Source organism: Peromyscus leucopus, chromosome 18, assembly GCF_004664715.2.
Source record: "Peromyscus leucopus breed LL Stock chromosome 18, UCI_PerLeu_2.1, whole genome shotgun sequence".
Taxonomy (NCBI): domain Eukaryota; kingdom Metazoa; phylum Chordata; class Mammalia; order Rodentia; family Cricetidae; genus Peromyscus; species Peromyscus leucopus.
Window position 1 is genome coordinate 41,491,594 of NC_051078.1, and position 24,514 is coordinate 41,516,107.

Consider the following 24,514-nt stretch of genomic DNA (forward strand, 5'->3'; position numbering starts at 1 on the left):
CACGCACCCACCCACCCAGCCAGCCAGCCACGCACCCACACACCCACACACCCACACACCCACACACCCACCTACACACACACTCTTATGAACAATTAAGAAGTGAAGGAAAATGGTGGAAGATTACATTTGGAGGGAGGAAAGGGAAGGGGGAGATGAATAACATTTCATCTTTTTTGACAGCCTTTCTAAAAGACGTGAGGTGAAATCTCATTGTTTCAACTGGCAATTCATTGATTAGTTATTCTGAGCAGTTGTTCATTTTCATTTCCCATCTGGGATGATAGACAGGGCTAATTGCCCAGCTTTACACAGTGCCTGTATTCCAGCTCAGGTCCTCACCCTTGCACAGCAAAGCTTCGCTCACTGCTGCATCTCCTCCATCTCTGCATTGGGGACCTTTGACTTCATGCTCTGGCAAATGTTTTTTACTTCACTGGGGAGCACTTGCTGTTTGGGCCTTTTCTTTAGAAATGGCTTCAGAGTTCGAATCTGTCTCACAATTATTCTGTAATAGGATGTTTGTCACCTTACATAAGGTGAAAGCATGTTACTTATGTTTCATTGCATGAAACAAAGGTACTTAATAACTTTGTACAAAGCAATTATTAGAGCACCCACAATAAACTATTAGATTCCAAGATGACCTAACACATAAGAATAAACAGGTTTAACATTATACATTTACTGACCACCATTTCAAGAATTATTTTACCTTGAAAGGGGAAAGAGACAAAAATAGATGTGCAATCTTATTTTATAACCAGAGAAACAGAGTTGTGGTATTTTACATAACCAAGTTCACAGAATTAATTAACCAATGCTCTTTTCTCTTATGGTACCAAATGAAGTCAAATTAATTAAAATTTTAAATTTTACTTAAAAGTAGAGCCATCCTAAACTAATTTTGATATATAATCAGAGTGTAAGTGCTCTTAAAACATGTGATTCCACTAGATAGTGTCCTCTAGGTACGACAGGTAAACTGCACCCAGAAATCTCAACAATATGCTTGCCTGAATGTGATTTGCATAATTACAACTCTGACCTAGTGTGAATTGGGGAAATTCCAAAAGTCTCTTCCCTAGATGGGAAGTCAATTGCTTTTAAGAGAGGGACAATCAGTATTCTTCAGGGGTGAGCTTCTTCTGCATAGCTTGCCCTATACCAAGTGGTTATCCCTGGACATATGTACATTCAAACAATGCTAAATGGACTTATTAGGTTGTGTATACATATGTATGTTACCTTAGGGTTTCTATTGCCATGGTGAAACTGTAAGTGTCCTGGAGAAGTCTCACAAAAGACCACTACTATCCACGTATGCAATCAGCAAGTGTGTTTATTATCTTGAGAAAGATTCCAGCATGCTGGGGCCAGCCATTTTACACAAAGGCAAAATGGTGATCACCCCAAGAGAGACATGTGGACTCCTTTTAATCACAACCAAGGGGAGTGCCTAGGGCAGCTAGGTAATTTCAGATATGACTGGCTTAAGCAAGTAGCTATCATAATAGCACATTCTAATTGGCTGGGGCTAGTCAGGAGCTGGTTAAGGCTACAGCCTTTTCCATTTTGGGACAGGACAAGTCCCAGGCTTTGTCCTTATTTGGCTATCACCTTGAGCTGTTGTGGCTCAGGCTGACTATGGGGGCTGGCTCAGGCCTGGTATAGCATGCACCAGGCCTCCTCGTCCTTGTCAGGGGTGTTGGAGATTGATTGACCTTTGTTCATGGCACTTCCTCAGAAACTGCCTATTCAGTTCCAAGAAGCAGGGACTGAGGCCTGCTTGACTGAGTTATTTGGGCAGGCTGTCATGATATTTGCCTGGCCCTCTCAGAAACACCATGATCAAAAAGCAAATTGAGGGGGAAAGAGTTGATTTGGCTTATACTTCCATATTGCTGCTTATTATTGAAGGAATTCAGGACAGGAACTCAAACAGGCTGGTGTGGAGGGCCCCAAAACAGCTTGACCACACAGCTTCCATGACAGGCTTAGGGGCCTAGACACAGCTTCTGTGACAGGCTTACTGGCAGGCAACACCCAGATCCAGGAAAAGCCTTAAGCTGACACCACCCAGGGATCCACCCAGGGATCTACCCAGGGGCAAGGAAGTACCTGACATCCTAAACATTGCAGCCATTAGATAAGTGGCCAGATGTCCCTGAGTCTAGCACACACCTATTTTTGTTTTACACCTATACAATTGTCAGTCAATCAGGGCCCCGAACCCTGGAAATCCCCTCACCCCAACCTCTGCTATGATTAAAAACTCTGCCCCACCTGAGCTCAGGTTTCTCTGTCTGTCCGACACTCAGAGCTTAAAGATAATAAAGGCTCTTTGCTTTTATATGAAGGATTTGGTCTCTGTGGTGGTCTTTTGGGGGTCCCCGAGATCTGGCATAACAGGTGGGAACTTGGAAGCAGGAGCTGATGCAGAGGATATGGAGGGGTGCTGCTTACTGGCTTGCTTCCCATGGGTTGCTCAGCCTGCTTTCTTATAGAACCCAGGACCAGTAGCTCCGATATGGAACCACCCATAATTGGCTGGGCCCTCCCCATCAATCAATAATTATGGAAATGCCTTTAAGCTGGACCTTATGGAGACATTTTCTCCGTTGAGTTTCCCTCAGATAACTGTAGTTTGTGTGTTGATGTAAGACTAGCCAGCATGTTTGTATGTTTAACAATAATAAAGACAAGATAATGAATTTGGGGGCACAGGAGAAAATGGAGCAGGGAAAGGGGCAGGAATAATGTATATGTAGTATTGATATTTGAAGTTCTCAAAGAGAAGTGTAATTGTTACAGTTTTCATTTTGTTCTTATGAACTATAACTCATGTCCATAGGAGAATTAAAGAATTGAACATTTGCCCTTGCTTCATACATTAGTCAGCTGGCATGTTTTCATAGCAAGCCAAACATTTTCTGATTTGACCACTTATTCTCTCAATCAGTTGTCACTGGTTTGAATCATAACTTAGTATTCTGTCATGATGGGCACCTGATAAAAATTGAATCTGGAATGCCTTTTTAGTTGGCTTTAATTTTTTTTTTTTTACAATCCCAGTATGAAACACTTTTAATCAAGTAATATATGAGATCATGAACTTGCATAATTTCACTTTAACTATCTCTAGTCAACCCAAGGAGAATAAGTTGTATGCTTTCTTTAGGGAAGAAATCTTAAATTTTTTTCTAGTATAAAAATTGTCATACTAAAAAAATTTTGGAAATTTTTGAGAAAAATCAATTTAGTGTTGAAACTCACTGAATTTGTTTTATATCACTTAAAAGTGTACTAGTTTGTAATGTTTAAGGGATTAGGAAGTATTAAAATATCTAATTTTTGATATGGTGCTGGGAAATAATCTGGCTTATGTTTGGGTTATATATTTAAAGTTTGAGAGTTAATGGTAGGGGTCATTCAGTGAGCTTCATATATTACAGTTGACTTAAATATTTGTGATATAACAGGTCTCTATCCTAAGACAATAGGGACAGTTTATTGTCTCAGTATGGCTAAGTAAAGAGTTAAGTTTTAAAAGACATTTTAAACATGTCTTAAATCTGGATCTCAAATAACATATATGACCAGTTACCATAAAAGATAGAAAGATACAGATTTTTAATAATTCAAATATATATATATATATATATATATATATATATATATATATGTTGTTTTGGATACATTGATTTCTTTGACTTATTCTTGATTAAGTAAGATTTAGTTCTAGAGAATAACAGTTGCTATCTACTTAATTACCTACCCTTCTTTAAAAGGAACTACAGTAAAAGTCTTAGTGTTAGCAGAAACTGGGCGAAATTTAATCGTGGAAAGCAGCACATATTACATTTCACAGGCCCACATATGGATACTCAAAAATATTTTTTATTCATGCTGAATTGAAAATGAGAAGTTAGAATTTTTTAATAAGTTAAGGCTGGTGTGTTCTGGAAGTAACCATTATTAATATCTTGCATACTCTGTGGGAGAAGGATGCATTGAATAAAAAGCAAGCATGTCTGCTGAAAATTTATCATGTTGCTACCCAGGGAGATACTTTAAGGAAAGCTCTTATACTTAGATAAATATTGACCTGCAACCTGTTGGTAATGGTATTAGGTCTCTTATCAACTACATACTAGTGTAGTTAAATCACAATCTTTCAGTTTCTTCCAGAAACAACAACAACAAATAGAAGCCAAAAAATAAAAGAATAAATTTGCTTGATTAATGGCATATGACTACTCATAGAAATAAGCATAACTTGATTTTTAGTACTTAGTTACTATAATTTAGTGTATGTAGGACCAGGGAAGAAACAAAAATCTTTCCAGGCCCCGAGTTTTGCACTGATACTTTTCTTTCTCTGTAATAGTAACAAAATAGAAATAAGTCATAATAATAATGACCTGAACACTATGACTGAATTTTAAAGCCGGTATTTGGAATATATTTTGTTATGTGGGAATTGATCATGGCATTGGGACTATAAAGAGATTAAAAACACTCTAGCTAAGTACAGTTAATTTTGCACCCATCCTTTTACTTTGAGTAAAAGATACAGGGGACTTTGAGAGAGGAAACATTGATTACACATCTATGAAATTTTTTTCTTTTTTTCTTTCTCTATTTATTATTTATTTATTTTTGTTTTGTCTTTCTGTGCACAGGATTTTTCTGTGCTGTTCTGCAACTTGCTCTGTAGATCAGGCTAGCTTTGAACTCAGAGATTCTCCTGCCTCTGCCTCTCAAGTATTGAGATTAAAGGTGTGCCTTCAATATGCCTGACCCCATTTACCAAATTTTTATCTGCAAACTTGCCTACTTGTATATATTTTATCAAATTTTCACAGCTTTTATGTTTACTATAAAAGAATGCTATTTGTATGTCTCATATCAATTATAAGCCACCAGATAAACGGACACTGAAGTGTTAAAGCACTCAAATTTATCCTTTCTTTTTTTGCATCTCTTTCAGCACAGTGGAGAATTTACAGTCTCTCTCAGCGATGTCTTACTGACATGGAAATACTTCTTACATGAAAAACTGAACTTGCCCACTGAAAATATAAAAGTGGTTGATCATTATGAAGACATTAAGAAAACATATGATGATTTCTTGAAGAATAGTAATATGCTAGATCTGATTGATGTTTATCAGAAATGTAGCAACTTGACTTCTAATTGTGAGAATACCATGATATCTTCAGTAAGTATTTTAAAAACAATTCTACTTTAATCAAATTTAAGTTTAGTCAATTACTTTTATTTGAAACTATAGATAGAGTTACTAGTCTTAAAAATATTGGGGAAGGCAGAGGCTATAGTCTTTGTTTTCAGTAGTAATGTAGTGGGTAGAAGCAAAAGATTTAATAACTTAATTTTTTTTTCTTTTTCAATCATGCTAGAAATGGAAAGTTTAGCTACTTAAAGGCTAGTTTTTACTTGAAAGACATACTTTTGGTAAGTTTTATTGGGAGCTGAAGAGATGGCTCAGGGGTTAAGAGTACTGGCTGCTTTTCCAGAGGTCCTGAGTTCAATTCCCAGCACCCATATGGTGATTCACAACTATCTATAGTGGGATCTGATGTCCTCTTCTGGCATAAAGGTATACATGCAGATAGAGCACTGATAAATCTTTTTTTAAAAAAAGAAAAAGATAAATCTTGTTGGGCTTATGGTATTGTTATTTGATATAAGAACATTTTTCTTAATAAATAAAAATTTGGCAAAGAAATAACTTCCAAATACTAGGTTTCTTTCAAATGAGATCAAAGATTGCCTGTTTATAACTTTTTTTCTTCTTTGTTGAATGTATATCTGTTTATTTGGTGTGTATTGTATAAAGTGATTGTTACAGTTCTTTTACATGATTTAATAGCTTCTTAGATAGACATGCCATATATTACTATTAGAGAATAGAATAATATAATGTCTATGAGATAATAGCCTTCATTGTGTAAGCATATTTATTTTAATAAAGTATGAATTTAAAAGCTATAGTGTCCTTTAGATTCGTTTGATAAATTCGTTTGATAAAATATTTTAGAATCTATTTGTATATGTGCAGGTTTTATTTTTTGAGTGTTGAAAATACTTAATATTTTCTGTATGCCAATAAAGTAGTAAGTAAATGTTGATAATGGATGAATAACTATAGCTGGACTTAGGAGGAATTATTTACTGTATTTTGTGAGATACTAAGCTCTTTTCATATGGTAATTAGGAATAGTATTTAAGTTCATTGTAATAGAAATCTCTAGTATAAAAATGTATGTGGAGAAAGTAGAGGTTTACTTTACCCCCTATAAAATGGCCAAAGGTAGCTGTTCACGGTCCAGCATTAGACAATGCTCTTTGCAGGAGGGAGGCTGTAGGACTGGGAATGGCACTCTGCTTTTAAGAAAAAGCAGCTCTTTTGCTTCAGTCGAATTGCTTAAAGCTTAGCTGAGGGAGCGTGGAGGACATGGTCTTTGTTCACAGTAGCAGTGTAGCAGGGGGACAGCAGGCATTCATTCTGTCAGGGAGAATGGATGTTGGCGGCTTGTCGTCTTTTCTCCGTTGGTGCATCCTGCAAACCTTCGCCCATTATAACTTCTTCAAGCACATCTGCACATGTGCTCTTTTGTGGCCACGTGCAACACCTTGCAAGATGATTTTTTTTTAATTTTCTTGCTTATAGGGCTGAGTTTTGACTAACCCTCTCACATAGTTGATGTATACAGCTGATCGTATGTAAGCACTGAGTTGTAGAAATGAGAAAGATAACATGCCTGAAATCTTGGGCACATTGTTTTCATCCCGTGCTTTCTCCATCTTAGGTTCTGTAACACATTTCCTCACTGAGCGAATGAGACATGTAAAGGTTGCTCTTCAGGCTAGCTATGTGGAGGATTGTCTGCAAATGTTAATGTGTCTCTGCAGAACACCAAAAATTAAACGAAAGCTGCCATGATGGTCGTTCATGAAGAAGACTCTGGAATTCTAACAACTCAGTCTCTGATACTTGTTTTCTCCAAGGGAATTTCCACCAGCAACAAAATTGTACAGCAATGTGTATCTTGGGTTGATTTTTTTTCTAAAGTGTCTTAAATGTATCCCTAATTAGTTTGGACTGTGTCTTTAAAGTTAAATATCAGAATATTCCAAATAGTTCTGGTTTTCATGCTCTTAAGTCTTCATGGCCTTAATAAGGTTGCTTTGTTTCTTGTTGTAATTTAAATAATGCAGATATTACTGGGAATTAAGATAGACAAAGATGTAGTAGTTCTGGAGAGGTAGTAACTTGAACCTTTACTCCCTAGTTTATAATTCTTCACCTGGGAGCATATAAGGCTTTGGGTTCTAACTGGAATATCAGGGAGAGAGGTTTGGGACAGATTTGTTTTCACGTGAACTTAAAGTATGTGGACCACAGTATCAGTGAGCTATGGCCAGCAGAAGGGTAGATCTCAGAAGAGCGTAGGCACAGAGATCTGTGAACCCTCAGGACAAGATCAACAGATGTTTTCTGTGGGCCGGCAGGGTTCTCCGTCTCTCTAGCTGAGAAGTAGTTCTATTATTCCCTGTTGGTAAGGCCTGGGAGAACACAGACTTCCTCAGCAGGTGACTGACAGCCTCTTTGGTACTTTCTTCTCCGGCTGCTCGGCTGCTCAGAGGAGCACAGAGACCATGGCACCTTTCATTACTTGGAGAAATGTCATGTCAGAGAGAGCCTGAAGGAGCCAATCAAGAGAAACAGCAACCCAGTCGAGGGTTACCATCGACCAGAGAAGGATGAGTCCGTGGTAACACATTCACAACAAAAGTGAGCTGCTGGAGGGAGGAAGAACGCCTTAAATACACAGAACTGTTCAAGTACTTAAAGAAATCCAGGGATAACACATGAACTCAAGCCTTGCTAGGTCTTACCTAACAAAGAAGCCAGCTTGCTGGGGGCACCGTGGGAGTGACGTACTGATGCTAGAGTGTCAGCAAGGGCCGGCACAGGCACGAGCTCCAACTGTCCAGGCTGCAGGGAGGACACCGGGGTGCAGATTCCTACATTGACTGCAGCTGGGAGAGAGCCCACTGTTCCTGATGAGGCCACGCTCAAAAAGACTCGGACAGCACAGGACTCCTGAGGAAGCTCCGACACTTAGCTGTAGCCAGAGACCTGCAGGAGATGCCCTGAACCTTTGTGAGAAGAGTGTGGGAGGTGGACGCCTGGTGCCTTCAGACCTTTCCCAGGACATCCCCATCCACACGGCAGAGGCCGACGCCCCAGCAGCCTCTAGGAAAAGGAAGCCCATTTCTAGGGCTTCCAAGCGGCCCCATGGACAGTTAAGGCCCTGCCAGGATCTCCCGGCGCCTGCGGAAGATCCCTCAGCGTTAGCCTCATTGGCCCAACATCCTCAGCAGAAGCCAGAGTCTCTTGCAGGCGGGTCTCAAAACTCAACGTTGCCCAAGGTTTTCCACAAAACCCGCAGGGGGAGGCGAGACCCCGCGAAGGTGGCAGCTACCATGGAGCGGGTGAGGCAGTGGGAAATTGGCCTGCTTCAGAACCTCGAGGAAGCCGCGCAGCACCACCTCACTATAGAAACCGAGGCTAAGAAACCAGCGAGCCAGGAGCGTCAGTTTACCACAGAAGACCAGCCAGAGCCCTTCTCCCAGGCCCGCACAGGGCACAGACTTTTGCGTTTTTTGGACACATGATCATTAAATGTAAAACTGGCATTACTCTTATAAATGTTTGTACCACTCACTCTATCCAGAAGCGCTTGTTCCTTTATTGTAAAACCGTAAGCACCCTAGCGTGCCTGCCCCATCCGTTCTCCCCGGCTTGATCCACCCCTTCTTCAGGTGCAGGGGCGGGGGCACAGGCTCTTCCCTGAGATGCAGGCAAAAGCCTGTTGCTTGAGTAGACTCAGAAAACAGTTCCCGAGAGAAACTGAAAACTGACTTGTTCACAGCCTGCACTAGATGCCAAGGACATGTAAGGTCTAGGAGGTGCTAAGAGGCAGGTGATGTTGATTCTGAAGCTTCAGGTTGGGGGGGAAAGTATTTCCTCTAGTTTGTGTCAGAAGTAGAAGCGTTTTTTGAAGGGTTACCAACCTTCAGGAACTCAGGGGATCTCCCACAAATGGGTCAGGTGCAGGCGGACACCTGCAGTTGTCCGGACACTCCAACATTCCATCTGCTCCAGTCTGGGTGGTAGGAGTCGACTGTGTAAGATGTTCCAGCGTTTGCAACTTTTACGAACGTCCTCCTGTGTAAACCGACAGTTCATTTGGCTCATTTTTTCATAATTACTAAGAGGTTATAAAATTACCAGTTATAAAAATGATACAAGTCTGTTAACTTTTCAAAAAAAAAAAAAAAAAAAAACCAGGAAAATAGAAGCACAAAAACTTATTATGTAATGATATAAAGGTAAATACTTCCAAGTAATTTCTAATTTTTATGAAAAATAAGCTGTTTTATGATTTCCTAGAACAAAAGGCGTATTGACACAAAAATTAGTATCCTAACAAACACCAAATTGAAAGAACTTAGAGGTAGAGCTATAGTTCTTAACATGAAGATACTAGTAGTCCCAGGAGGGAAAAAACTAAATAATAATATATTTGTCATAATAAATAGAACTGTTAGCTGAAGAGAAAGTGATAATTAGTGTTTAAGTTCTAGGCTATATTGATGAGAAAAGATACATAGATATGGCCTGATAAAATTCCTGGACTCTTAAATATTATAAAACTCCTTAGTTATAATTTATTACTGAATTATAATTTAGATATGTTTGTTATTTAGCAAAAGATGAACTAGAATGTCCCTTTCCAGCCACAGTAATTGTTTATCATTCAATTTCAAAGGATTTGTGAGAATATGCAGAATTGTATAGAAGGAAATGTTATGTTCATTTATATTTGTCCACAGATGTCAAGCAATCCTTGGTACTGGACTATCTGTGACAACATGAAGAATTTTATATAACATAATAGTCTGTTTCCTATGCCTTTATTGTACTGTGTATTGTTTACAGAGTCAACTACGGGATTTTCTGTCTGGCACACAGTGGGCAGTAAATGATGAAACTAATTCTCACGTACCAGCATCCCCAATGAAATGCAGCCAGGATGGTGAACAGGTACTGTTAACACTGCCAGTCACTTAAAGCAGGGTGTGACCACTCAGATCACGAATCTGTCGGTTCATTGCAGTTATCACTGTTTTTTTTTTTTTTTCTTTTTTCCAAGTTTTAAAGTTGTTTAAATAAAGCTGAATTTGTAAAGGATATTACATTGGGATTGGTAAAAGTGTCATCTTAATCCACATCTTCATGGTTTGAGCCACGGTAACCAACTGCCCCAAGCAAACAGGCACAATCCACAGCGCCAGAGACATGGTTAAGTTTCAGCTTGTCCTTTTTTTTTTTTTTTTTTTTTAAACCTTCTACTAAGTAAAATTCACATCTGCTGTTTTAGATGATTGATTCTTGAGAAGATGTGTTCCATAATGGATAATGTTCTTATGGCAGAGTATATTGTACAAGTATGTACTCAAAATTAGTGTGGTTGCTGGTTTGTCCTAATGAGGTTTACCTTTAGCTGAATATTATGTTAGGTACCTGTTGCCTCAACTAACCATGAGCTCTGTTTATAAAAGTTTCTATGTTTAATAGAATCACCATTGATGAGAGCTTAAGGATGTTGGCAAAATGAGTAAAATTTTATTGAATGTATTTTTGAAATCCCACTTTCATGGCCATCTACTCCAAAAAAGTTAACACATTTCATGAATTCCTCTCAGTTTTTCAGGAGAGAGACTCTTCTGAAGTCTGGTGTTAAGCAGCTTGAACCTTAAGGAACAGATTCTATCGCTGTTTCCAACTAAATGCTTACTCACTTCCTGGATTTAATAATATACTTTTTTCCCCCGTGTTTCCCTTTTTTCTGTCTTATTTAAGGGTTACCAAAATCCTGTGCCATATGTATGCCCGAAATTCTTCAGCATGCATTTCCTGAAAATGAAGGAAGGATAAGCCAATGTCTAATTTCTCCATGTGCTCCTAAAATACTTGTTGTCTCTGTTGACTGTTTTAGTCTTTAAGGGTTCCCTGTTTCCCTTTTCCCTTTGTCTCCTTAGTATTCTGCTGTTCTTTACCTTGTCCCTTGTTTGTTGTATCTAACAAAGGCTGTAAGTTAAGATTTAGTGTTAATATTTTATTAGGAAACAGAAGTTCAGGCTGTACTGAACTGGCCGATCTCTCTAGTATAAAAATTAGTTTCCACTTTGCAATCATCACCAAAGACCTGTGAGAAGGTCCTCTGGCTTTACCCTAGCAATCCCGTTTCCAGCAACCCTTTCTTTACCCAGTAGGTTTTTTAATGCATGCAGTGATGATTCTTGCCTGACTCAGGTATTTATTTTTCTCCCAGCATTTGTAGCGCCCTGAGTTTCTTATTTGCAATGTCTTCATTAATCACCTTCAGTCACCCAAAGCTTTACCTTGTCTAATGGGATAAATACAGTTCTCTAAAATTGTGAAGGTCATTGCTTAAACTCCTCTATCAATTTAGGAGTTGATGTGATGGAGCTACATTAGAGGTGAACTAGATATATAATTTTTCTATTTGTCTTTGTTTGTTTATTCAGTGCTTTAAAATTTGCTATACTTTAATGCTAAAATTGAGGGATCCTCATTAAGTTAGCTCCTGTGTCTTTTTTTCCATATTCCCTGTAAGATTTTTGAGTATTTTCTTGTTTCTGGTATAAGAAAATCCCAGGCCTACCGTGAATATTCCTGTTCAGAATACCAAGTTCTTTTTAGTGTTTTTATCACTATTTTCTCTTGCTTAAAATTAATTTTTTTACTTGCTTTCTCTTTGTTTTTTATTCTTGTCCTAAGCCTTTATAAAATACTAATCAAAATTTTCTTACTTAATGAGTATATTCCAAAATGTCAAATGAGAACAGAGTATTGTCTTACAGATCTTGCTTCTGATATTTCTCTTAAAAACTCTGTGTGTGTGTGTGTGTGTGTGTGTGTGTGTGTGTATGTATGCATGCACCTGTGTGTGTGTGTGTGTGTGTGTGTGTGTGTGTGTGTATGTATGCATGCACCATACATGCCTGTGGGTGTCCGAGGACATCTTGTAGGAGTTGGCTCCCTTCCCCCAGCCTGTGTGATCTGGGGATCACACTCAGGTCTTCAGGCTTGATGGTGAGCACTACACCTACCTCAGTAGCCCAGTGTCTCCGTTCTCTCCTAAGTACTCTGTAAGGAGGACACAGTAATTGCTGGTGTGGTCTTTCAAAAAAGAGGAATGTCTTGCATGTGAAAAAAATGTAAGCTTTATCGTTTTGACTTAAAGATATACACCAGTGTCCCAAAAGACTAGCTGTCACAAGGATTATACTATTCAGAAAGTGACGGGATTTCACTATTTCCATATGGTTTCTTTATTTTAAAAACACCGAGAATGCCTTGAGGTATAGCTAAGTGGTAGAACATGTGCTTAGCCTCTACCTGGCCTTGGGTTATATTTCACTTATTAAATATGCTTTCTATAATCATGATATTTCAGGCAAACATAGGCAGTCATTAACAGCATGCCACTTTCAACCTTCTTTATGTGTGAAAACGACCGAGAGCTTCTGTAAAATCCGATGAAGGCTTCACTTAACAGCCTGAACAGGCAGCTGAGTGAGGGCCAATTTTTGCACATTAAGCTTACCAGCTTTTCAGACTGACCCTGACTTTCAGGAAGTGAATGAAAATGGCAGAACAACCAGTCTGAAGACGATAGTGTGGGCAAGGACCCACTATCCTGAGGAGGAACACCATCTCTGACATTACCAAAGCTAGTTTTAGGGAATCAGGCCTTAACGGATCTCTGCTTTTAAGGGAGTTCTTTGTTAATGGGGTGAGGGGATGAAGACATAAAACTGAATATGATCACATCACAGGGAATTTGTGCCAAGGGAGCGTCAAGAGATCAGTCAGCTTTGGAGACATTCTCTGAGGAACGCATGCTCCCTCTGCCACAACAGCGAAGTTGTGCTAGCACATAGCTCAAAACAGAACTCGAGGAAACAGTAAAACGACGTAAAAAATACCCTTTCATACTGTTCAGCCACCCAAAGTAGCGTTACCCAAGTGCACACTCCTCGCTGGGCGCCTCCAGAGCCCTCGTCTGACTGTGCCTTCTCCGTTCTAGCGTGCCCATGTTCTGCAGCGCTGTTCCCGTCCCCGCAGACATCTCCTTCCCTCTCTGCAGTTTGAGCACTTTGTCTGCTTTCTAAGGACCCTTTGAGGCTTGTGCCTGACTTAAAGGCGTTTTTAGAAATCAGCTTACTTAAATTCCAAAGTGACTTTTGGGGATGCAGTCTTGCAGAGGTATATTCTGATTATCAAATACATTTACTAATGGCACACCAAAATCTTCTCATGGAACTGTAAGATGAATTTAAGAAATACTTTATTTTCTTATTTTATTTTCCCCTAAAGTGTTAAACTGTTGCTTTAGAAATTCTGAGGTAATATACAATATGCAATATTCTCTTGTCAGGGCATTAAGCAAGAAAAAATTATATCAGTATATCAGTTTTAGTTCAATCATTTGTCATATACAAGCATTTATGTGTTAGCAAGGGAAGTTTTTAACAAGGAAAATTTTTTTTTCATCTAAATTCTTGACTTCAAATTAAGGTTGGATATTTGCATCTCAGTAAAAATTAAAGTAAAATAAGCGTGAAACAGTCAAGAAGATAAATGAAGTTGTTTAGCTCCCAGAAACTGCAAGTATTTTGTGATATGGATAGAATTGGTGTATTAAGCAAATAGAATAGTACTCTCCTTTTTGGTGCCTTGCTAAAGCTTTAGTCTTGTGGGTTTTTTCAATTTACGTTCTTGCTTCTGGATGTCATAACTGTATTTATGGACTGCTTTTTCAAGGAGGCTTTAAAAACTAACTCGCACATACAAGAGCCCAGAAACCATAACTGCCATGTTATCTGACCACAATGAGAGGGACACAGTCCAGCTGCAGCCAGAGTTTAAAGAAGCCCTTCATCTGTGAGGACTCCAAGATACTCTTCCCTAGTGTCTGCCCAGCGGCACAGATCAGAGAAATGGAATTTGTAAGCCTTAAAGAGCAAGTTATAGGTGTGGAAGCTTAAAGTTTGACTTTGAAAAAAATGTATGTATATATATACATACACACATATATATGCATATAATATGCTTTGATCAAATCTACTGTTCCTTCTCATCAAATTCCTCCCTTAGTCCCCCATCCCTACTTTTCCTTTCCAACTTTATGTTTTTTATATATATATGTACATATATATATTTAAAATATGTATATTTAAACCCACTGAGTCCACACAGTGCGGCCTATATGAGCATGGGTGTAGGACCATCTGCTAAGGTATCAGTAGCCTTTTAGGGGCTTAAGTTCATTTGCACATTTAAATAATCCAAAGGCTTGTCTCTAAATTTTCTTTTAAAATGTAGGCTTGTAGTGGGTAGCTATTCCAGCTTTGATCTGGAAGTTCCAACCCCCATTGAGGCTTCAGTAACTGTCACGCCTACAAGGCAGGGCCGAGAGAGGACCCTGAAGACCTGAGATCTAGATGTGCCGGCTCTCTTGGTTCCTGGACCCTGGACTCTGGAGGTAGACTGAGCAGAGTTCTCCAGAGAACACCGCCGGACTGCGCTACAACTTTCCCAGACCCTGTTACCTATCTCTTCATTTGTGAGTTACCCCACAAAATAAACCTCCCTTTTAACTACGTGGAGTTGCCTTAATAATTTCATCAATATCTGACACCCAACGTGGGGCAAATTCTAAAGGCCTGGGTGGCTGCTACCCTCAGCTTCCTCCCTGGCTGGTGGGCACTTGAAGCTGCAGGGTACCGCCTGCAGAGCTCCATAAAACCAGGAAAAACCTGCATACCCTTCCAAAACATTTCCACCAACTGGGGACCAAGCATTCAAATATATGAGCCTGGGGCAGGATGGGGGTGGTGGTGGTGGTGCTGGTGGTGGTGGATTTTCATTCAAGCCACTACATATACATATGATGCATTTTAATAATATTCATTCCATTCCTACTCCAACTCCATCTATAATCTTCTTCTCAATACCCCCCCTCCCCCAATTTCATGCATTTAAAAATAACCCACTGAGATGAATTATGGTTGCCTGCCTGGTAATGGGTATGTGGTTATTTACCAGGGACTATCCTGAAGGAAAACAGCTCATCTGACCCAGCAGCAATTAACTAACTGCCCATAGTTCCTCAGCTAGGGGTGGGAATCCTGTGTGCTCCTCTTTCATGGTACTGGAATGTTGTATGGTGCAGGTTTGGTGGAGATACTCACAGTCCCTGTTGGTTCGTGTGTGTAACAGCCGTACCTTGTTTGAGAAGATAGTTTCACATTCTTGCCCTCTTCTCAGACTTGTACAGTCTTTCTATATATACCCTTTTCCTTGGATGTTCCCTGAGCCCTGGGAAGAACTGGGGTGGTGGCTGATACAGATGTCTCATTTAGGCCAGAGAACTCACCTAAACTCAGTACTTTGACCAGCTGTGAGCCTCTTCATTAACTGTTGTTCCTTGCAGAGACACTCTCTGATTTGGGCTGAGAGCAGGACTAGTCTATGCATACAAACATAAATATTTAGAGGGTAGTTTGGCAACATGACACCATATGCATTTAGTAAAACAACATTAATAGTTCTCTCCCACCTCTCTTGGCCCTATAAGCTTCCTAGTCACAGGCTTTTGAACAGTTTATAGTGCCAGGCATGAATTCCTTCCTGAATCACGAAACCAGTCAGAAAGTGTCTGGTTGCACCCATAACGTTCAAACCACTATTGTACCTCTGGACACATCTTGCCTAGCATGCCAGTATTGTGGCATGCACACTGCTAGCTAGGTAAGACCATTGGCAACCTTTCCCTGCTAGTATCCTGCACAGCACCTTCTGGAACTATGAAACCTAGCAAGTAGTCCAGTTCCAATTTGATTACTCCATGTCCTGCAACCAAACTTTTGTGTCTTCAGCAGATGATATAGTTCTGATAGGCAACCAGAAGCAGTGTTGGTTGTAGCTAGAGTTTTCCGGCCTTGCCCACAGTCAGGACAAATCTTTGTCACCCGCCAGTCCCACAGCCGCTCAGACCCAACCAAGTAAACACAGAGACTTATATTGCTTACAAACTGTATGGCCGTGGCAGGCTTCTTGCTAACTGTTCTTATAGCTTAAATTAATCCATTTCCATAAATCTATACGTTGCCATGTGGTTGGTGGCTTACCGGCGACTTCACATGCTGCTGGTCATGGTGGCAGCTGGCAGTGTCTCTCCACCTCAGCTTTCCGCTTCCCAGAATTCTCCTCTCTCCTTGTCCCACCTACTTCCTGCCTGGCCACTGGCCAACCAGTGTTTTATTGACCAATCAGAGCAATACAGACATACAGACCGTCCCACAGCAGATGGTAGCCTGTATTGTTTTGGGGGTGTTGTGAGTCTCCTTGGCCAACATAGGGAGGTATTGCACTTTTTATACTGGGCTAAAAAAATTTAAATAAAGAAATGACCTTCTTAGAGTTTGGAGATGATACATTACTGGGGCTTCAGATTTCTGGTGTTATTGGAGCATTTATGAATTTCTTTTTTGACCATGATTTGAGCTCAGCATCTGTAAACCTGTTATGTGAGCGAAGGATCTCAAGTGTGTGATATGAAAGCGAGAACTAGAAACAAACAATTCAGAGCTGTAGTGGTCATCATAGGTGAAACGAAAGGAACTTGAGGAGAGTCCATAAAAGTTTCATTTTTCCGAGATCTACTTGTTCTTTTCTTTTCATTTCTTTCTTTTTGCCCTTGGATGTGCTTTTGGTGTCAACTCTAAGTTCTCTGCCTAAGTCTGGGATTTAAGGCTTCTCTCCTGTGTTTTGTTCCCAAAGTTGTCCAACTATATTGTACGATTAAGTCTATGGGCCATTTTGAGTTACTTTTCATACGAGGTGTGAGCTTTTGGTTGGGGCTCATTTGTTTTCATATGAATGTTTGAGATGTGTTGTCCCAACTCCAGTGATGGCACTTCCTGGTTTATACTTTCGGTGTGGTGTCTTTGTCTGTCTGCTTCTGGGCTCTTTTCAGATTCCACTGAGCTGTGCGTCTGTCTTTCTGTACATACTTCTCTCTCTTGGTTACTGTAACTGTGTAGTAATTCTTAAGAGTTTTCTCATATAGTTAGTATGTTTTTATATGGCTTACATTTTTCCTAGTACATCTGTTAACGCTACCAAAGGTCAGTTAATGTCAACACTTACTAAGTGTCATTTTTTTTTTTTTAAACAGAGCTGAGGACTCAACCCAGGGCCTTGCGCTTGCTAGGTCATTTTTTTCTAAACATTTGTTTTATGTTATTCATTTTGATCTTTAGTTATTTGATAGTGCTAGTCAGTATCCAGCAGATCTCAAAGACTTAAGCATTTAATTTTAGCTCTGTGTCTGGTGATGCAATGGGATGTAGACTTGAGGTCCAGTGGCTGGACTGCTCTCACTCTAAGGTTCCGGAAACTGCGACATCGGCTGCTATTTCCTGGCAGGCTTATGCAGAGGAATAAGATGGAGCCTCAGCAGAAAGGCCTCTGTGAACTGCATCTTTTATGTCATTCTGTAAGAGCAATTTCCCAGTAATCACCATAGTTAGTATTTTCTTGTTATTGAGTTCATTTTCGTAAGAAAGACTATGTTGGTTATCCAACTTGTTCCTGGTTAGTTTGGCTGTTCTTTTTGCCTAAAGAATGGGATGCAGTATCGTTATTACATGGTTCTATGTATTCTTCCTGTAGATAGAAAAGAGGTCTAGAACAACTGAGTAAAGAAAATAACGAAATACTTTACTGTACAGGTGCGGCTATCGGCAAGGAAAATCTTCTTTTCCTATTTGGGTCTGCTGGTGAATTCCAGGAATGACCTGGCCCTGGCTCGTGTTCTCAACGTCCCTGACCGAGGACTGGGGAGAGAGGCCTTCACCACCTTGAAGCATGCTGCCCGAGAGAAGCAACTGTCTATGTTTTTGGTATGGGTGCTTACATTTTCAGGATTCTTACACTTCAGGATTCTTACACTTCAGGATTCCCTGAGCAGTGAACTTTAATGTAGATTTCTTGTAATCATAATGAAACAATTTTTAAGTAGTTAGTTTATGTTTTATCTCTGTATTTGAAAACCCATTGCTTTTTGTCTCCTGTGACTTCCAAGTTTAGCAAGGGAGAATTTCTGTAAAGCAGTATTTCCTACATAAATATATTCTATAGACTGTTAGCACTAATAAGTAAGTGTACACTTTTCCGCTCCTGTTCTCTTCTTTTCTCCTTCCTTCTTTCCTTCCTTGTGCTTTGCTATGTGGCCCAAGTTGCCCGCAGATTCTTGGTTGTCTTGCCTCTGTTTCACAAGTGCTGGGGTTACAAACGTTTATCACTGTGCCTGGCTTTGATAAACGCTTCTTGAATAAGTGTTTCTGAGGGCACACTCTTCGGACATGGTATATACGCTGCTGGTTTACACAATGCGTGTCTGCATATCAAGAGCTGTGAGAAGTCCTTCCATGAAGAACTTTCTCCTGCCTTGTAGACAGTCAGACTTGTTACTTCATCTGTTGTTCTTCCTCGGGCTGCTTGACCATAGAACTTTCCCACAACTCACTGATATTCCATAATGTGCCTTTCTTAGGATAATTTGGAAGATACTGTTTTTAGAACATGTTATCTTTTTGATGGGGATGTTCTTGGATATAGCTATCAAATATGTATTTTTATAACTGTAAAGACAGGTCTTTCAACTGCTTATCCTGAAATGTGAAAATTTGCTGGAATTTAGTGATTATCTAGTACAAATCTTTTTTTATAGCGAAGGTAAAATAAAGATTTGGACCCATATAAAATAGAGTAGTTGACACTGAAAATGAATTTTTTCTATGTAATGATTTCAGTAGCCATTTATCTATATAAATGAAACTATATTCATAAACAAAGTCTGTATAGTCAATGCCCTTAAGAATATTACTATATTCTTTCATCCTTGCTCTTTCATCTGACTTAGCATCTCAGTTTTCACCTGCAGCTAATTGCTGTTGGTTTCATCCTGCCTATGTAGCACAAAATCCACATGGCACTTACTCCTGTGATTATTTGCTCCCCCAAATGTGACATGATACATAAAATATTCTTCAATGTAACTGTATGCCTGGGATTACACAAATGTACTCAGCTTTATTAAGCATATTGTAGTTTAACCTTCACAATCATTAAAGATTGCTAAGTCATTCTTTTTCATTCACAGATGGCCACATCATTTATTAGAACATTAGAGCTTGGAGGGAAAGGATACGCACCATCACCATCAGATCCTTTGCGGGCACACGTAAAAGGGCTGTCCGATTTTATCAATTTCATTGACAAGTTAGATGAAATTCTTGGAGAGATACGCAATCCAAGGTAATAATTTATAAATTATAAATGTTTTGTCAGTCTATCTTTAAAAGGTTACAGAATCAGAGGTAGGAATGAAGGTAATATTGAAGTCCCCAAGCATCAGAGCAAAGCATAGATAAGGAAATAAAATGTCAAAATGGATAAATCATAACTGCATAACCTTTCTCTCTACATTTCTGCCTTGCTATGATACGTGTGTGTGTGTGTGTGTGTGTGTGTGTGTGTGTGTGTGTGTGTAAACAAAATGTTGTGTTTAAATTAAATTTGTGTAGTGAAGATGGTTGTTATTTATCTTTATATGGAAGAGACAGATTTTTCAGAACTGGAAATCAAGTAATTTTTTAAAGTGTTTTACTTATCAATAAAGGAAACCAATACCAAGAATGAGGAGGAAAATTGAAAAGATAATGAATTTCATATTTGGTTTTTGCTATTTTTTTATTTTCTTACATCTACAAATCTTTGGTTTATCTAGGATTTGTTTTCTACATTAGAGATAAACATTCTTTTTAAATCTGATAGACTTTCATTAATGGTGTAGATATGTTAGATGTTTGGTGCATAATAATAAAAGCCTCACATGGTAGATAACATTACTATTCTCGGTTTAGAAATGAAGAGACTGAAGCATTTACCCTGGATTACACTGTCATTTTGTAGCAGAGCTTGGACTTGAGTTAGTTCAGTCTGCAATAGACATTTGTAGCAGGCTTTCTTGAACTGCCTGCCAGCTCCCAAATCGAGACACAGAGATTTATTATCAGTTACGAATGCTCGGCCTTATCTTATGCGTGTCCCACCAGCTCTTATAACTTAAATTAACCTGTTTCTCTTCATCTATATTTTGCCTTGGGGATTTTTACCTTTCTTTCATTCTGTATGTCCTTCTCTGTCTGTCTGTCTGTCAGCTACCTGGCTGGATAGCTCTGGCATCTCCTCTTTCTCCCTTGTTCTCTCTCTCTCTCTCTCTCTCTCTCTCTCTCTCTCTCTCTCTCTCTCTCTCTCTCTCTCTCTCTCTCTCCTGCCCTCCCCCTCCCTCCCTCCCTCCGTCCCTCCCTCCCTCCTAGATTCCTTCTCCTACTTATTCCCACTGCCCACCAGCCCTGCCTAAACCTTTCCTGCCTAGCTACTGGCCATTCAGCTTTTTATTAGCCCAATCAGGTGCCTTAGGTAGGCAAGGTGAAACAGCAACACATCTTTACATAACTAAACAAATGCAGCATAAACAAATGCAGCATATCTTTACATAGTTAAAGTAATATTGCACAGCAGATATTCTTTTATCTCAGTCTGAGGAACTTCTTTCCAAGATTCAAATTCCATATTTGTTTTCTTTTTTTACATGATGTGTATGTGTGCTTATGTGGATGTTGTGGGGCACATGTGTGCCATGACATGGGAATAGAGGTCGGGGACAGCCTCCAAGAGTTGGTCTCTACCATGTGGATCCCTAGGGTTGAACTCGGGCCGTCAGGTTTGGCAGCAAGCACCTTTACCCACTGAGCCATCTTGTCAGCCCTAAAGTCCATATCTTTAAGGATTTTGTTCTCAGTTGTATTGTGTCTTCTATGGACTCCTATTCCAGAAGAGCAGGAAGTGGAGAGAGTCCAAAGGAAGTGAGGCCATAGTATAAAGCCTCAAGACCTACCCCCAGCGAACCACTTCCTCAGAAAGGTTTTGCAACCTTCCCAAATAGCTCTACCAGGTAGGAACCAAGTGTTCAAATATGAGTTTAAGAGAGAGATTTCACATTCAAAACACCTGCTTTTTCTTGTCATTTGCTTCCTACTTTTATTCATCAGTTAGTTATGAAGCTTGACAAATCCTGCGTTGCTATTGGTCCATCTCCCGAGTCACCCTTTGCCTTGCAGACATCCCTTCTGCACAGTCTCTGTCATCACTTCCCCCACCTTTGCTTGCTGGTCTGCCTCAGAGTGCTGACTGGAGTCTTCATCAGCACCTGGTGAGTTTTCTTTGCCCGTGCCCTGCTCCCTGAACCTCATGGCTTTACTTCTCACTGGTAAGCTCTTCTTCGCTCCGAGGCTTTCTTCTGAAAAGCCAACACATGGACCAGGGAGATGGCTCAGCAGGTAACAGCACTAGGTGTATAAACCTGATGACTATGTTGGGTTCTTTGAGGAGAGAATCAACTCCTGAAAGTTGTCCTCCGTCTGCCACATGAGTGCCATGCATGTCCCCCCAGTAATAAAGATAAAAGAATAGAACAAATCAAAGCAAATGGGAGCAAACACCTTCATTCTCACATTGGCCTTTATATGGTCTTATTGTATTTTATCTTTCTAAGATTATTAGTCATATCTAACTTTAGTTGGGCATGATCACTCATACCTGTTTGAAGCACCTGGGAGGTTGAGACAAGAAAGTTGCCTGGAGCCGGGCAGTGGTGGCGCACGCCTTTAATCCCAGCACTCGGGAGGCAGAGCCAGGTGGATCTCTGTGAGTTCGAGGCCAGCCTGGGCTACCAAGTGAGTCCCAGGAAAGGCGCAAAGCTACACAGAGAAACCCTGTCTCGAAAAAACCAAAAGAAAAAAAAAAAAGAAAGTTGCCTGGAATTCAAGGCAAGCCAGGGCTCCAGTGAGACCTTCCTTTAAGGTGGGGAAAAAAAGCAAGAAGAAAAGAATTTAACATTTTTATCTGCTTTCTAGGAGTTTTTGGTTAGAATTTTTTTTTTTTTTTTTTTGGTCAGTATTCTTAGAAGGTATGGTGATTCCAACCCTTCTTTTCCTGTTTAAAACTGAGGCCCTGTAAAGCCGATCAGCAGTTTTGTGTAGTGGGCTTAATTATAGCATGGTGGTCAGTTGGCCCTTTTGTTAGGGACTTAACTCTGCAGATGTCAGGTAACTGTACATCATTTCTTTGTGTCTTTCCAAAATTATCCACAGATCTACACCTTAGTCTTTGAAAGCCAAAATTCTGGCTGTGTGATGTGCTTGTTGACACTGAGCTCACAGTGCATTGTGTACCATTTTATTGCCTTTATTTTCAGTCCTCGCTGCCCCTGGGTCTGGGCCCTCCCTGGCATACTCTTGAGTGATCCCGCCTTCCATGCCATGGTGGAAGAGGCACACTGGCTTGTCTGCTGAGAACGAGGGGGGGGAGCTCGGGGGTGTGCGTCTTTCATGTGCACATGTCAAGTTTTCAACATCCTTGGTTGAAAACAGGCCCTCCTATGGGGTCTTCTGTTTCTGAGGGTCTTCCAAGTGCTCCTTCATTCTCTCTGAGCAGTGACTACATTTATCTGTCTTTGTTCTGGGTAGTCAGTGCTCGTCTTTCTGCTCTCTGTCTTTCCATCCTTTGATAGAATGTCTGTGCTATTACCATTTTGTCTTTTATTTTATTTTCCTGTAGGGGTTAAAAAATCTGGTGTACTCTTTTTTGACTTCAGTAAGGTTTGGGGAGAAAGCTAAAATAAATGCATACATTCAGTCCAGTAAATCTGTTAAAATTTTAATGGACTATATGGTTGGGAAAATTGACTAAATGGTTAGAAATGCAATTATTTTATAGGCAGTCAGGATGAGAGAATATATTTCTTCAACTTAGCAGCCATTTATGTGAGGTCTTCAGTTTGATCATAATGAATACTTACTCCATCTTCTGAGGAAGACACCGAGGAAGTTGGTATCTAACAGTATCTTGAAGTGGGAGTCTAAATAGTCCAGTTAAACCATTTTGTCTTCTTCTTTTTAAACAGTAAGTATAGGTTAATTTGTAATTTAAAATAGTAAAACTATAAAAACTAAAAACAGACCCTATTTATGCAACATTAGCTGGAAGAGATGCAGGGAGGACCTGGTTGACCTGGCTTCTGGGAGCTTGTGATAAGGGTGTCAGGAAAGCAGGCCTGACAAAAAGTTACAATTGAGCTTCATCTAAAGGGTAACCACCTTGCAGTGAGCCAGATGTGGGGGTGTCGAGAACCTACTGGACTTGCGCTCCATTGGCTATGCCTTTTGTCTTTCATTTTTACTTTTTCTTGACTTGTATTTTGGCCATAGTCTATAAAGATAGTAAGAAAAACCCAGCACACTGTTTTCTGTCCAGCTCTCCATCCTTTTGCTCAGATTCATGAGAAATCAGTGCTCTTCTTTGTCCGTCTTCAATCTCGATGTACACTTCTCCCTAAACGGTAACTGTTGTAAGAGCTCACGTCTTCACTAATGTGCTCGCCACAGCAGTCCCTGACCCTGTATGATGTGCCTGTTTACTCTTGAGCGGTTCACACTATTCCCGTTCCCTGCTCTTCTGTCAGTGTCCTCTGTGATCTTGCATTTATTACCATCTGGAGTGCTTTGACTCCTCGTATTTAATCACTTCTTAGAACTTCTCCTCATAACTTCTGTGATGTCATTCTCTTATTTTCTACCTCTCCAACTTCATATGTGGAAATTCTTACTAAACTGTTACTTGGTGAAACCCGACTTCAGTGCCGAGTGAGTTTCCAAGGCATGTCTTCAGGCATCTCCTAGACGGTGCCTCAGAGTAGCTCCAATTTAACATGCACCAAAAATTAATTTTCATCTTCCTCCAAAAAACTGCTTGCCTCCTGGGTGGATTCACCCTTTTCTCCTCCAGTCACTCAAGTCTCACACATCTGTAAGTCCATTCCCTCTGCCGCTGCCCTACCTTACTGGTTTTTCTTAAACATTTTCACACCTTCTCTTGTGTGTGTTCCTGTAACCACTGCCTTATTTCCAGTGTTTGCTTTCCTTATCTGTCTTAGCCTGTTTTACTGGGCTTTGGCCCCTGAGTTGTTCATTCTGTCCTCATCCTGCATTGCTGTGTCCTGTTAGCTCACTGATGCCTGTGTGATCTTCCAGCAATGGCTTTGATGTACCGTGATTCAGACCTTCAGTGATTCCACACTTGGTACAGGATAAAGTCTCAGGAGTCCTGGCTGATGTGCACAGTTGTGTGTAATCTAACCCCTGCCTTCCACTCCTGTTACTTCATCCTCTTTGTTTCTCTCGCTACCTTACAACT

General features: G+C 40.0%; 1 protein-coding gene across 2 annotated transcripts in view; it reads left to right on the forward strand.

Moving 5' to 3' along the window:
• The window catches only part of LOC114700597 (PARP1 binding protein), a 59,237-nt gene that overhangs the window by 12,609 nt on the left and 22,114 nt on the right, over positions 1 to 24,514 (forward strand). For both annotated transcript variants that reach the window (XM_028880262.2, XM_037196858.1), the window contains 4 exons: positions 4,994 to 5,224; positions 10,037 to 10,141; positions 17,926 to 18,096; positions 19,359 to 19,513. In XM_028880262.2, the coding sequence (XP_028736095.1) occupies positions 4,994 to 5,224; positions 10,037 to 10,141; positions 17,926 to 18,096; positions 19,359 to 19,513 (662 nt within the window). The remainder of the gene's footprint in view (positions 1 to 4,993; positions 5,225 to 10,036; positions 10,142 to 17,925; positions 18,097 to 19,358; positions 19,514 to 24,514) is intronic.